The 16,669-nt window shown below is 36.1% G+C and overlaps 1 protein-coding gene across 3 annotated transcripts in view; it reads left to right on the top strand.

Moving 5' to 3' along the window:
* LOC131030494 (probable phosphoinositide phosphatase SAC9) overlaps positions 1–16,669 on the top strand; it is a 169,001-nt gene that overhangs the window by 64,807 nt on the left and 87,525 nt on the right. For all 3 annotated transcript variants that reach the window (XM_057961335.2, XM_057961336.2, XM_057961337.2), the window contains 2 exons: positions 10,127–10,259; positions 11,338–12,563. In XM_057961335.2, the coding sequence (XP_057817318.2) occupies positions 10,127–10,259; positions 11,338–12,563 (1,359 nt within the window). The remainder of the gene's footprint in view (positions 1–10,126; positions 10,260–11,337; positions 12,564–16,669) is intronic.

Here is a 16,669-nt window from a genome sequence, read left to right as displayed (position 1 = left end):
CTAACCCTACAGTGTTATTGGGATATGAATATTTAGCTTGTGGCTACCTTAACTCTTAAATAAGTTTCAAATTCATTAATATAATCATATATTGTATGTAAGTCATCCTAGGGGTTATAGTTAAGTATTTAAGTTGGCTTGGGTGGCAACCAAGGAATTATTAGGTATATATAGGAGTTAGCGGCTAGTTATTGTCATTATATTGAGTATTGCTTTCTTATTGAAAGACTATTGGAATTATCACCCTCAAAGTGGATTAGGAGATTGCCCCTAGAAGTGGCATATTATTATGTTGTATTTTCGGCATATTTGGTATTATATTCTTATATTGCACAAGTTATTTCATTAGAACAATGGATTTTGGTTTTTATATACTATGATAATTCATAATGATTATTGATATTCAAATATTAGTTAAATTTTTTCATTTTGATGTATGAATGATGATTTAACAATTTAAATTGGTCCTTGGAATTGTTTAGTTTAAGCTACTTGTATCTCTTTATAGGTTTTTATTATATATATATTAGTAAATTATATTACTGTATATCCATTCCCGTATTGTTGACAAAATTTTGGAAATTTTGTGTTGTTCTCAAAAACCAATCCCCATATCCTCTGTCTTGGAAAATCAGATAAACGTTGCATTTTACAAAGATAGAAAGAACTAAATTAAGATACTATGTTAATGTCGATGGATAAATAGATTGGGGCAATGGAATTACAAAAGCATAGTTGGTTATAGAGTAGAAGTACTAGGGTAGATACTGTTGAGACATGGACCAGCTAGGACTCAAACCTAGGACCTTCCATACGAATTGAAAATTGAAATACATTTACAGATACATGCGAGATTATGAAAAGTAAAAAAAGAAGAGCACAATAAAATAGTGTACAAAGCAAGAGGTGGTAAACCAAAGTGGTCTGACTTTGAGATTAAGATATAGTCCAAGTATCAATAGTCTTGCAAGGGAAGGGCTTCTCAAAGAAACTAGGAGCTTATGAAGATGAACTAGGAGACCATGGATGGAAATCAACATTGGCACATGCCTACAATAGGGAATTAGGGATTGCACTAGAAGAAGTTAAGAACCAACAAAAATGTCATTTATTGCTGCAAAAGGGCCCTAGAAAGATCAAAGAATGCTCATACAAGAATGTCCTAGTTTGAGGGGGCCCATGTTGGACAATCCTAGGAGGAAGTTGTGTACTTTCCTTAGGGCTTCTCTTAACATTCAAGGTCAATGAATATTTTGTAGTGAGAAAAAACTAGTAATGTGTGTCTAAGTTCATGACTTGGGTTACAAGAAAGAGGTGACTCTTGATGCTGAAACATAATAGATCCATTTCACATGGAATGAAATTCATGGTGTTGGGGCACTCTAGTGGTAGTATTCTTGTTGTCTTACTAAGCTGTCTCTGTATTGATTGAACCACTATAATCTAGAGAGCAAATAATTTCACTAATGACTCTATATTTGGCTGTAAGCTGGAATTAATGACTATATATATTATTGTACTATATATATAAATTTATAATTAATACCAAATCATGAAGAAAACTAACAATAAAAATCCGGAGGAAAAATTGTAAAAGAAAGTTAATATTAATAAATAATAAAGTTTGTATAATATAATTATAACAATATAATATTAATAAATTATATATATATAGTACAATAATAAAATTATAAAAAATAATATGGATAAATAATAATATTAATATATAAAAATTACAATATGTTTAAAAAACTATAAAAGAAGTTAACAGAAATAAATAATAAAATAAATTTATAATATTATAGTAATAAATTTTTAAATTATATAAACTATATTATTAAAAAATAAATATTAATACAAATTATAATTTTAAAAATTAACTGTCATATATCACTTAATTTGTTTTCATTAATCGTATTTTCTGTCTGTGCTTGACGTGAGAGGAGACGGATTAACTCTCAAGAATGTTTTGAGCTAAATCTCTGGCCCCAAACACTATGCAATCCCATTTTTCTGGAAACGGCAAGCATAGGAGTAGTTGAAATGAGTGGGCGTGAAATACAGCAACAATGATTACAAGATTTGTTGCAGCAGCAGCAAAAGACTTGGAAATTTGTTGGAAATTCGCGTGGGACGAGTCCACACGAGCCCACAGGGTATTTTTCGAACCCTTAACACACCCATAAGGCCGAACCGTACCCAAACCGGCTGGTCAAGGGGGCGAATCTTGTAACCTAGTTTAGATCTTGTAATATTTTGATACCTAAGAACAAAATGCTTCTGAATGTCAGTATCTTAGGGAATGTGGAGATGTCAGAAATGTAGCGAGGAACACTCCATTTGCAACAATCATATATTGAAGCATGAAATTTTGGACCCTCTCTATTTAAAGCTGGTGGGAATACTCCAAACAAGGTCTTCAAACATCAAAGACTTAAAGGAATTGTAGGCTTAGTAATTGCATTCAAGAGGTGCATGTTTGAAGTGATACTCATAAATGTGTTTGAAAACTTTGACACTCTACGAGACAAATTGAATGCATGCTTTTTTAAATTTAAATTAAATGAGATTTTAAAAGTTAGAAAAGGGGAGTTTATATATAAAAAGGGATTTGTACAAAGAGAAAAAAGAGAAAAAAGAGGAATTTGGGAATTTAACAAATGACTAATTACAATAACATATCAATAAATTGTGTAGAGAGTGAAAACTTAAGAGTATTTATGCATACATGCATGCTTATAATAAAAAATGGGGCAATTTGAGAAATTAACCAGTAGTTAGTTTCATTAACACTTCAATAACTTATATAAAGGATTTTCATAATACAAAGGTTATATGGTTGGTGAGATGCATGCATCAAGAAACCTTGCTCTACTTTGGAGGGCTATGATGTAATGGACAATAGACAATGACTGGAAGCGACTATTAACCAAAACTAAATTATGTTTTCTTCATGGTGAAGAAAGCTATATTGTGAATAAATAATTTTGAATAACATTTGAGTTGACATTATACATATTAACATCAATTCAAATGAGTATCTCTCTCCTTATGTGCATGAAACGAATGGTGAAGATCTTTACAACTTAACAGAACATAGTGTCACCAAGTGTGACAAATTAACAAGGGAATGGCAAAGGAAGGTGCAAATACCATACGATAGGTGATAAATCCCTCAAATCTTGAATCATCATCTATTGCTGTACAACTTGCCAGATTTTTGACATATTGTTGTAACTTGTAAGCCATGTTGAAGAATGAAATTGCAAATATCATAAGAAATTTACCATTCATAAAAGATTTCACACAGGTTTGAATAATGAAATTGCATATACCGTAATAAATCCCTTATTCACATTAAGAACATTGAACAATGAAAAATTTACTGTGTTAAAATGTGCTAATTACTGACAGAGTTCACCATATGATTACAACAAGAATATCACTTATTAATTATGTTTTCCAATTCCAACTTGAAAACTTGAACAGCTATCTAAGACCAAAAATAAATCTGATTTCCTGCACTTAACCTTTTTACTTTCATTTCTTCTTTTCCTATTGTGGTGGAAGATATTGACTATTCCCAGATTTTTCTCCCATCACTTTGTTAGATATAAATTACAAGTACTGCATGCGATTGGTCTATAAAATTTGCACACTTTTATAATTAATTAATTAGGAAAGAATTAAATAAATTAAATCATGTGCAAAGTCAAAAAATAACTTAAAAGTGGTCTGCTTTTATGACACCAAGTACATGATAGGACTTCCCTAGAAAAACTTAACCAACTTAATGTGAGGATAGGTCTTTAGGTCACTTGTTAGTTCATGACTATAAATTGGTTAAGCTAACTTCCCTAGTGAGCCTTATCCATTGTGTGGTGGAGTTGTGAACATCGTATCCCATGAAGTATAACTACTGTAAAATCAAATGTATGAACCACAATGATGTCACATGCCCTTCCAGGAAACAAAAAGCCTTGAAGATGATTTATTTATGTCAGCGAATGAGATGAAGATTCTGTTTTGAAAGTAAGTACATGGAGACACATGAATGATCTGAGGTGTTACCTGTGTTTGTGCACGTCAAGGGTAACATATGAAACATGCAAGAACTCAACCTTTCCCTTCTAAAAGAATTGCTTGATTTAGTTTTATGTGAAACCTCAATTTGCTTTGTGTGCTGGTGGTGCATTGGATTGTAAATCATTTGAATGACACTCATGCTGTCACTGGGAATGATATTTTGGCATCCTCAAGGGGATCCAAGCTGTAACAGAATAATTCTTAACTGGATGAGTTGACACAATTCTTCTTTGGCACAATAGTATTCTACTGTTTTTGTAGAAAGAGAGATTGAAGCTTGCTTCCTGGTTTTCTAATAAATAGGCCTTGAACAAAAAGAAAAGTTGTACACCAAGGTACACTTCTTCTTGTCCAAATCACTGACACAATCAGCATCACAATATCCAATCAAAGTAGGGCTTCTACCACCTCTGTAATAGAGGTTGAGATGAAGTGTACCCTTGATATATTCACAAATGTACATAGTATCTTGAAGATGAAAAGTGCAAGCTGTTTGCATGAATTTGGAGTTGAGACCGATGACAAATGAAATGTCTGGTATTGTATGGGAGATAAATGAAACTATGTGCGAAAGACTTTAAGAGTAGGATCCAGCAAGGCAGATCTAGGAGTCAGATTGGCTTGAAACTAAGTGCCTATAAGAAGAGGCAAAAGATCCCAATTACTATGTTGGGGACCAAATTTTCGGATGATATCCAAGGCATATCATGCTTGTGAGGGAAATGCCTATTGGAGTCTTAAGATTTTGATTCCTACTAAATAATTAAAAATGCTTACATTATAATCTTGAAGGAATCCTAGAGCTTGGTCTTTGTTTTGTGAATGAGAGAGGACAATTTTCAAATAATGCATAATACATATCATCAACATTGAACACAATGACGAGGGTGTATCGTCATGTTGACTAAAAAATCATATTCCCCTTCACAATGAAGAAAACTTGAATAAATAGGAAAATTGTGAATCTTTTCATACCATGCTGAAGTGGCTTTCTCAAGCACATTTGGTGACTTCAATTTGCAAACAATAAGTGTCGTATCTTTCAGAAAATTGGGAGGCTGCTTCATGTAGATTTCATCTTTTATATTACTACAATAAATACACTTTGATTCTATCTAATGGGCCTGTTACTGGAAAGAGGCAGTAAAAGAGAGGACTATGTGAATAGTCTCAATCCCAGATCCCAGCAATAGCAGCAAAAGTCTCATTGTAGTCTACAGCTTCCTTTTGTGAAAATTCTCGAGCAACAATGCATGTCTTATGTTTGTCATCAACATTGTTTGCATCAGTTTTGTTTGTAGACCAACTTACATCCAACAAGGTTTGCATGCTTTGGACAAATCATCAAATTCCTAAGTGTCATTCCCCATGAGAGGATCATACTCTGCTTGCATTAAGGGTTCCTAGTGAGGATGTCACCAAGCTTGATTGTAGGTAATAGGATGACTGTATTGAGTTGTGAGATCCCGGTGCAACCCTAATTAAGTGTTGGCATGACTCTCCTCAAATTCTTATAGTATCGGAGTAGCATCCTTTAGAGCAATGATACACCATTCAAGTAACCTAATAGATGGAACTTTGTCAACTAGTAAATGTTTTGTATTGACTGCAGTCTTCTTTGACTAGTCAATTAGAAACTCTTCATGAGAGCAAACATCTTATTAAGTGCAAGCATAGTAGTGGAGATGTCCAATGGATAATCTGGAGTGGAGGGTAGAATGACTATTGGCTGAGTGGTAGAAGCCTCTTCCTCCCTAAGCAAGAGATGGAATGAAGATAAATATGTGGGAATCCTTAGGGAAAAGAAACGGTTTAGTGGATGAATGGGATATATCTTCTTGGAAGACATCTTCTCATTAAGAAAATCCTTGAATGAAAATCTTTGGAAATTTGAGTAAAATAATAGATTGAAGCTTGTCAACTAGTTAATGTTTTGTACGGACTGCAATCTTCTTCTACTAGTCATTTAGAAACTCTTCACGAGAGAAAACATCTTATTAAAGCACAAGGTTAGTAGTGGACATTCTAGAGCGGAGGGTATAATTAGCTGAGTCGTAGAAGCTTCTTCCTCCCTAAGCAAGAGCTGGAGTAAAGATAAATATGTGGGAATCCTTAGGGACAAGCGAATTTTGAAATGGTTTAGTAGATGCATAGGACATATCATATATCTTCTTGGAAGACATCTCTCTCATTAAGAAAATCCTTTAGTGAAGGATCATTGATAATTGGCCTTGGACTCATCATTATAGCCAACAACAATGCATTTATTTCTCTTAGGTTCTAGCTTTTGATGTGTTTTGTTAATAATGCATGCCTAAACATTAGATCTAAAGACTCGAAGATGAGAAATATTTGGTTCATCTAGACTACAACTTTGAGAGCTCGAGTAGTTAATAATGTGGATGTTGTTGACCATGGCCTTCCTCTAGAATTTGAGATCCACGTGCTTGTCATTGATGATAAGTGATTCACAAATCTTCTCTCTATATTGTCTTCCCTTGATCTTTACTTAACTATGTATTTTGGGCGGTATACATCCATAGCTCTTGACTTTCAAGATGAGCTTCCAATTGGATCCTCCCTGTTTCATAGTTCCATCCATAGAGCTTCTCTAGACTAAAATTAGATTCCATCATCTCGCTCTCTATTGATCTTGATGCATAGTTAGTTGATTAATCCTACACCAATGTTTACAGGATAATTTTGGGCATAGTGAAAAAAATGGGTTTCAAGGGCTTTGTACGACAAAGTTATGGTCTCTATAAGCTTTTGTCCAATATAACAAATTTTACATCAAAATAGCCTATAAAATGAATGATGTTGCATGAGTGCCTCTAGGAGATCTCTGATTTGGTGCTGACATTGCATCTTCTACTAGGCATGCTGATTTTGTGAATTTTGCAAAATTTGAGTTTGACAAGTTGCCTCAATTGATTAGCTAGAAATGAATATAAATAGTTAAAAATCATCCTTGGCAACCTTGTCAGATTGGGGATTGAAATTGGATTGGCTAGATCAAAGTGACTCCTAACTCTACGCCTTATTGCTCATCACAAATGACAAGGGGGTCATGTTTGATTTGTGGTAAAGAAGGCTAGAAGCCTTGTGGACATGTAGTCTAGGCAGCTAGGGTATAACATGAACAACTCATGTGGATATATATGGTTACCATATCTACGTTTTATTTGGGAATATTGTCCATATTTGGTATTTGATACATGGATACCTTTATCTAGATAGGGAAGGGGAAGTATTTGGCTATTTTGGTTTTAACGCATTGTGATTGAGTTTTTGTTCAATTATAATGTGTTACTCTTTAATTAATTTTTTATCAAACAAAAAAAGAAATACACATACATAGACACACACACACACACATTTATGTACATATGTGTATGTATATATATAAATCTGTATATATAATCTGTATATATGTATGCATATATGTGTATATATGTATACGTGTGTGTGTGTGTGTGTGTGTGTGTGTGTGTGTGTGTGTGTGTTATGTACAAGACAAACTTGTAGTAGAGAGATGATCGGTTGCCCTGCAATACTCTTCTTCCCCTTCCTTCCTTTTTCCTCTCTTTTACTATTTCTCTTTATTTTATGCAAATACAAAATGAAATAGGCTTAGGATTTAACCCACTTTAGGGGTTGCGTTTGGGTACGCCATTAAATATTAGGTTATATTGTTTTGAGTGTTTGTTTTTGTCTTTATCTTGACAATCATGGGGGCAAGGAGTTCCTAATGCCCCAAGGACTGTCAGGGAATGCCAGGGATGGCAGCATATTTCTCTATAGTTTCTAAAATTGGGGGACATCTTCCTTAATTTATGCATCTTAGGGATGGGAAGGTGACATTGCATACTAATAATGGGAACTTCTGGGATGCCCTCAAAACATTTGGGACACATCCTTGGGGATGTGAAGGGGACACTTCATCCTCATTATGGGGACTTTTGCAATGCCCTCAAAACATTAGAGACATATCCTTGGGGTACACTGGAATTAACTCAGTTATCTATTCCCTTCAATGAAAACATGAAAGCCTTTGCTTATTAATAGACTAAATGCAGTTGTAGTAGACTATTTTTTCTTAGAATAGGGAGAACTAGCAATCAATGACTGAATGGCTAGTGGTTGGACATTTTGAATTCCATATCCATGCGTCCTCTCATATTGATTCATCTTGGTTATGGCCAATAAAACTATAAATCATGCAGTCATTCTATCCTTTTGAAGGTGCATTAGATACTCTGATGCACTATGCCTTGCCAATGATTTACATCTTATAATGATAGCTTGAAACTCTTCCTTCGCCTCTAAATTATCTATCATTGGTCTATGGACTTGCTATTTTGTAGGTCCACCTTGTTTCAACTCCTAGATAGATGAAGTGTTGGAGGTGCTCATAAAACTCCAAGATAGAATCATTCTTATTATAGATTTTACATGCCAACATTCTATTATATATGGTTATATATTTTAATCTTGTCTGTATTGGTGTTGGAAATAAACCACACCCGGACCAACGATGGACTGGTCCAAGAGGGGCCAGTAGCTCAGTGGAAGAGCACTCCAGCAGCGTATGGAAGGTCCTAGGTTCGAGTCCTAGCTGGTCCATGTCTCAATAGTTTGTTGAATCATATACATCAGTTGGGGATGATTTAATTTGTCTCCATATAATGGTCAATCTCTACCATTGACTTGGAAACAGAATCATAATCTTTTATTTTGTGCATTTATCCCTCATACAATGTTCTCGGCATAACTTTGTTTCAGATAGTGACAAAATTTGAATGATATACAAACATAATAAATTGTTATAACGGGAACATGTCTCCATTGCGATACCCTTCTACATTGTACTGTAGGCCATATCAATCAACATCAATTATAAATGTTACCATACCCATGGAGATCATCTCAATTGGTTAGAGTAAGGTTGCTCTTTAAGTGCTCCTCCCTAAAGATAATGTTGTGCAAATATTATTCTTTTTTTTTATCTGTTCAATCAATTGTATCTGTTATATTGTACTCTGCAATTATATGGCATTCTATCTGCCATTTTGTTCACTATGCCACTGCGCTTTTCTTATTCTGATCTTTTTCATAATATTGTCTGCATCTTTCATCTTGTAATCCTTCCCTCCATATCCTTCCTAATTTCCTCATTCAATGTTTATTAGGTAGTAGAGATAGAAGCTTTTTTTAATAATTCTTTCTGGTCCTGTTGGATGACATAAACCCCTTGGTTTTGGTGTTCTGGATTTCCTTATTATTTATATTGCAATCTTTCTTGTCAGATTTCTTCTTAACATCAACATTAGAATATTTTTTGGTACCCTTTTGCTATATTAAAGATCACCATCATGCTCATTGTTTGTGTTTATGTACATATAAGATTAAGTTTAGATGAGAGGTAGTTTGAGCACCCTACTATGATGGATTTATGTTTGCTTGGCTTCACATACCAAATTGATTGCATTTGGTCTTGTTTTCTTTCTCATTTGTTATCTGGAGATCTACTTAATGTTTATTGCTCCATTGTTATTTTCCTAGGATTCATATGATGGGGGTAGTCCATGGTTATGTCAAAAGTCACTTTATCGGATATTCTATTGAGTATTTACTCTTGCCATTGTTTAAAATCTGTTAACAATCTTATATTTATTTTTTTCATTTTATTATGATTATAACTTTGAATTTTAATTTAGTTAAAATCATTTCTTTACTAAAGTATGCAGCATTAATTGCATTATTAAAAAAAATGATTACTTGAGAGGCTACATTGAATAGATGAGAAATGACTATGTTGGGGCTCTCTTGTAGCTTATAAGGGGTAGGGCAATGTGCCATCATTTGCACCAATCTCAAGGGTATTAAATATTCTTAATCCTTATTCTTTGATACAAGACTATCTAAGGCATTTTTCAAAGATGCACAGGAGAATTTGTAAAACACTGTAGTTGGACTGGTAATACATTTTCCTACATTGTTTATCTTGATAGAGAAATGGTTTTCCTTCTTGTCACAGGGATTTGCAGAGTATAGAACTTTTGAAGATTCAAATCAACAAGAAATTGCTGTTTCTCTTACTGCTCGACGGAGTAGAATTCATCCTGGAACCCGCTATTTGGCCCGAGGTCTGAATGCAGCATGTAGCACAGGTAAATTTTCTCTGATGTGTTGTAAGACAAGAAATTGATGTAGAAAGAACTAAAATTGGATGGGTACTGGAGAGATATCTGGAACATTACTGTGAAGATAGTTTACCCAAGGGAGGACTTAAGGAAAATTACTTGGAAATTATGATGATGTTTGGCACTGAAAATAATCAAGCTTTTACAGGTGTACACATCTTGCTTTAATGGGGATGTTTTATCAAGATGGGTTTAATCTTTCTCCATACCTGTGTTCACACCTGTTGGGAATTAAAATCCTTGCAAGATATAAAAGAGAGATTTCTATCTGAAGGCTGATAGGTAGGTCTTAGATATATACTTAGAATATTAAGATTTAATATTTAAGTGGTTTATCTCTCTTTCTACTTCTTGCATAGTTGAAAAAAATAAGGATAAATGCAGAGTAGCATGCTAGATATCTTCCGTATGTACTCCAGGAATGAAGCACTCAGTTTGCTTCCCTTTTCTTGAACTAAATCCTCAAATCAAAATTTGTTTTGAGATTCTGTGACTTGTGTCTAATAGGGGAATATTTGGATCTTCTGGCACTTGTTTGGAATGTCCAGGAGGTGTAATTACTAGAGGTACCTATTGCAAACCATAGGACAATGTGTGTTTCCTAGGGCTGCATATAGAAGGATGGTAGAAATTGAATTGGTAAAAGTAACTATTGCAAACCACAGGACACAGTTGTTTCGTATGACTGCACATAGAAGGATGGTAAATTGAAATGGTAAAAGTAACCAATAACTTGGAGTGTAATTCGTTTGGATGTTCTGGGAGATGTTTGGACATTCTAGTTCTTGTGTAATATCATTGCATTGAGTTGGAACTTACAGGCATGCAGTCATCACTTTATCATTTTAATGGTTTTAAGGTACAATTGAAATTACCTATAGAGTTGGATTTCAATTTCCTTAGTAATAATAACCTTTTATATGTTTATCTATATAATGTAGGAATTCTTTTTCTAGCATTAAAATGCCTTGCATACTCTCATACCTAGAATGACTTGATTTTTTTTACACTTGAATGCTATTATAAAATTGACATGCTCTTGCAGGAAATGAAGTGGAATGTGAGCAACTTGTTTGGGTGCTGAGGATACCTACTGGCAGGCCCATTCCTTTTAGTGTGTATCTTTGGCGACGGGGGACGGTGCCAATTTGGTGGGGAGCAGAATTAAAGCTGACTGCTGCTGAGGCAGAAATTTATATATCATCCCAAGATCCTTACAGAGGAGCTGCTCGGTACTACAATAGGTTGAGCAGGAGGTACAGAAATAGAAAGGAGAGTGAAAATGCTCAAAAAAATATCAAGAGTTCTAAAGTTCCAATTGTATGTGTTAATCTACTCAGAAACAGTGAAGGTAAAGCAGAAACAGGATTGCTTGAGCATTTCCAGGAATCAATAAAGGAAGTTATGTCAAGGGGACAGCTCTCTGATGCATCAATTCATCTAATCAACTATGATTGGCATGGAAGTGTAAAACTTAAAGGAGAGGCTAAGACGGTGGAAGGACTTTGGTCTTTGTTAAGGGCGCCAACCATTGGTATAGGTTTTGTTTTGGGAGAGTACATCCCTTCATTGGAAAAAGCAAGAAATCAAGAGGGGTTAATTATACACAATAAGTGCAGAGGAGGAAGAGGAGCATTCAGTTTATATACTTTTCAAAAAGGAATTTTGCGATTCAATTGTGCAGATTCACTGGATAGGACAAATGCAGCTAGTTACTTTGTAGCTGTCCAAGTTTTAGCTGAGCAATGCCAGCGTATAGGGCATTCAATTGACTTAGATTTTGGCTTGAGTTCACTACTGGATGGAGAGAATTCAAATGGCTATTCTGGACCTTTACCGCCAGGCTGGGAACAACGTAATGATGCGGTAACTGGAAAGGCGTATTACATAGATCACAACACACGAACAACAACATGGACTCATCCATGTCCTGATAAGCCATGGAAGAGGTTTGGTATGACTATGGAGCAAATCAAAAGGACAACAAGTCTACCTCCCATTTTGGCATTAGCTGATCTCTTCCAATTAGCTGGTGATATTCATGCAACACTTTATACAGGTTCCAAAGCAATGCACAGTCATGTCATTCACATATTCAATGATGAGACTACAAAATACAAACAGTTTTCTGCAGCTCAAAATATGAAGATCACTTTGCAAAGAAGATATCAGAATGTAATAGTTGATAGCACTCGGCAAAAGCAGTTGGAAATGCTCTTGGGCATACGGCATCGCAAGTATCTTCCCTCAGTTCCAGATACGATAATGCAGGTTTGAAGCAGTTCACTAGATTATAACATTCTTTTTATGCCTCAAACATGCAATCTAGTACATATGACTTTGAATATGCCTTGGTGTATATTCCAAGGATGAAATTATTTTAATACCCTCTCTTAATGGTCAATCTATCAACTACACCAAGTTGCCCCCTAAATTGTAAAAAATTGTCTAGGCTCAGAGACTTGGTGAGAATATCTGCTGTCTGATTTGCAGTTGGAACATACAACAACTGAATTGATCCGGCTTCAACCAACTTCCGAATAAAGTGACAATGAAGTTCAACATGCTTGGTTCTCTTGTGGAAGACCGGATTATTGGCTAGTTTGAGCACCCCTTGATTGTCATAGTAAAGGGGAGTAGGACTTGCTTGAGACATTTGCATGTCTGAAAGCATCCGTCGAAGCCAAACTACCTCACAAGCTTCCTTAATTGTTCCTTGATACTCTAATTCTGTCGAGGAAAGAGTCACCGCCTGCTGCTTCTTGCTAGTCCATGTGACTGCACCAAATCCCAAACTGAAAACATACCCAGAAGTTGATTTTTTGTCATCAATGGAAGCTGCCCAATTTGAGTCTGTGTAACCAATAAGTCTAGGATTGTGACTTAAGCTGTACAAAAGTCCAAAATCAAAAGTGCCCTTCACATTATGTAGCACATGCTTCGCTGCTACCCATTGATTAATTTTGTGGGCTGTCATGAAGCGTGAAATGTAGCTTACTGCAAAACTGAGATCAGGCCTAGTAGCAGTAAGGTAGATGAGACTGCCTACCAGTTGCCTGAATGCTGATTCATTCATCACAAGTGAATCAAATTTGGCTGTTAGCTTCAACCCTTTCTCCATAGGTGTGGATGCAGGTTTGCAATCTTGCATCTGAAACTTGTCCAGTAGATTGCGAGCATACTTTGACTGAGAGATGAAAATATTGCGTTCAGTTTGCCAAACTTCAACACCTAAGCAATAGTGTAGAAGTCCCAAGTCTTTCATGTCAAAGGATTGGCACAAATTCTGTTTGATCTGATTGATAAAAAGTGTCGAACTACCAGTGATAATGAGGTCATCAACATAGACAAGGAGAAGAATATAATCACCAGTGTTTTTGACATGTAGATTAGAATTAGATGGACTCCTCCGAAAGCGATTATCTGTGAGGTACTTGTAAATTTTTATGTACCAAGCTCGAGTAGCTTGTTTCGGGCCATAGAGTGCTTTCACCAGTCTGCACACCTGGTGTTCTTTTCCAACAACCTTGAAACCTGGAGGTTGCGTCATGTAGACCTCTTCCTACTACTCACCATTGAGGAATGCACTCTTAACATCCATTTGATGGACTTTCCATCCAAACTGTGTTGCTAAGGCAAGGACAAGTCGAATGGTACTCATTTTGGTTGTAGGAGCAAAAGTTTCCTCATAGTCAATGCCTTCCTTTTGCAAGAACCCCCTAGTAACGAGACGAGCTTTGTACTTGTCAAGGGTTCCGTTAGCTTTGTACTTAACTTTATACACCCATTTGTAGCTAATGGGATTCTTCCTTGGAGGAAGATAAAAAAGGACCCAAGTTTTATTCTTCAGAAGACTTTGGTGTTTAGCTTCCATAGCCTTTTCCCACTCAGGAATCCCTTTAGCTTCATAATATGTCTGGGGCTCAAAAACACTATGAATGTTGGCTATGAGAGAAAAGTTGATTGTATTTTGCTGCTTGCTCTTGTTTCTGGAAGATCTACTCGTGATGAGCTCATCAAAACGAAGTTCACTTATGGTCTTAGCCCACCATTTAGGCTGGAGAGTAGAAGAGCGAACATCAGATATAGGAGGATTGACTAGAACTGGAGTTTGAACATGATTTGGAATAGGTGGAAGATTAACATCATCCGAAGGAAATTCAAGTAGTGCATCATCAAATTTAGAATCTGCATCATCCCTCCCATCAAGTGAACTAAATGGAAGACGGACACCTAAATCAGTAGCCTTCAAAGGGTGATCCTTAGAATTTTGCTTAGACGAGGATAGCTGAAAAGGTCCTCGTTCTTCATCAAAGACAACATCACGACTAAAGATCAGACGATCAGTATCTACATCAATCAGTTGATAAACCTTGTGGTTGTCATTGTACCTTGTAAACATAAGTTTTTGACTCTTGGAAACCAACTTGGAGCGTTTGGCATCTGGAATCCATATATATGCTAAAGAGCCAAAGACTTTCAGATGACTGATCCTAGGTTTGCGACTAGTCTAGGCTTTCGCAGGAGTCTTCCCCTTAATAGCCTGTGTGGGAGATCGATTAAGGAGATAGACTGCAGTGTATATAGCTTTTGCCCAATATTTCTTAAGAACATTCCTGTGTTCCAACATTGACCTAGCCATTTCAGTGATAGTGCAGTTGCGACGTTCTACAACACCGTTCTGTTGAGAAGTGTAAGGTGTGGTTAATTGGTGTTAGATGCAGTTTGTATCACAGAAGTTGGAGAAAGCGGTAGAACAAAATTCCCCCCCATTATCTGACCTAAGATTGACTATGGGACAGCCAAACTCTTTCTCTACTAAGGCCTTAAACTTTTGAAGTACAGTAAACACATCAGATTTCTGTTTAAGAAGGTACACCCACATTTTATGACCGAAATCATCAACAAAAAATAAGAAATACTTGAAACTAGTAACAAAAGGTGTATTCATTGGACCACATACATTAGTGTGAACCAACTTTAGTACCTTTGAGGCTTGCCATGAGTCACCATCCTTGAATGGTGTTCTGTGTTGCTTCCCTGCCTAACAAGCTCCACACACTCGTTGATTTTGAGTCTAGATCTCAGGTAAGCCAAGAACAAGGTCCTCTTGAACAAGCTGAGCAAGGTAATGAATGTTTAGGTGACCATACCGTTGGTGCCAGAGATTGTTGATAGAAGATGATTTAGCAGCAAAGGCATGCTCCACAGAATCACCCATATTTACAAGTGTGTATAGACCATGATCCTCGATGCCAATAGCCACAGTAGTGCGAGTCGCACGATCAACAATCGAACACTTGTGTGAATTGAATATCACATCAAGTTGAGGAGAGAGCTGCATAATTTGGTTCATTGAGAGAAGGTTCAGTTCCATGCCTAGAACGTAGTATACATTGAGGAATATGAGATTCCTCCCTCTAGACTGTATTTGAACGTTGCCCTTGCCGACAACAGTATAGTCGTCACCTCCTCCAAAAATGACCGAATCGGTGAAAGGTGAGTAGTTTGTAAACCAATCACGCGATGAGTGAAATGTCGAGAAGCACTGGAGTCTATATACCAAGTAGAAGATTTCACATGATCTGCAGGATGCTTTGCCTTGAAAGCGTAGAATGCAGATTCTTTCGGTTCGGATTGCTCCGCAACATTGGCTTTAGGCTGAGACCCTCCTTGCTTTTGCTGTTCAGAAGCTATCTGATTCCGACAATCCTTTATCAAGTGGCCGTATTTCTGACAATAGTTACATTGCACTTTCTTCTTCTTTGAGCTATCCTGAGACTGACTGGGACCTTTTTGCTAAGATGACTGAGATTTGCCTTTATCCTTGTGAAAGGATTTGGCTGCGAAGGCTTGCTCAATGGAGGACGAAGTGGCACTGCTACTAAACTGTTGTTTCCAACGTTCCTACTGCAAAAGTTTGGTACACAACTCTAGAAATTTCAAATCAACATTCGTTGAAGTAATGTTGAGAGTTTCTATGAAGTGCTCATAGGATTTAGGTAGACTCTTTAGGGTTAGAGCCACCATATCCTCTTCCTCCATTTTTCTGCCTTTTGCTTCTAGCTGATCCCAAATTCCTGAATCTTTGTTAGATGCTCTTGTAAGGACATATACTCATCCATCATGATAGAAAATAGCTGTTTCTTTAGGAAGAACGTAATGTCCCCTTTTTGGGATTGCCATAAATCTTGCCCTTGTAAATATCAAAGTTTGCTAATTTTCACCCTTATTAATTCTAATATTAGATGATGATCCATTGACTTTCTTGTCTTCTTTGATCTTATGAATGATTCCTCTAATTCTCCCTTCTCAATTGAATTAATCTCTTCTTTATATCTTCATTTGTGGGAAGTGACACCTCTTCATAAGAAATG

The sequence above is a fragment of the Cryptomeria japonica genome, chromosome 2, assembly GCF_030272615.1.
Source record: "Cryptomeria japonica chromosome 2, Sugi_1.0, whole genome shotgun sequence".
NCBI classification, from domain to species: domain Eukaryota; kingdom Viridiplantae; phylum Streptophyta; class Pinopsida; order Cupressales; family Cupressaceae; genus Cryptomeria; species Cryptomeria japonica.
The sequence above is the reverse complement of the archived record's forward strand: the minus strand, read 5'-3'. Positions and strand labels throughout refer to the sequence as shown.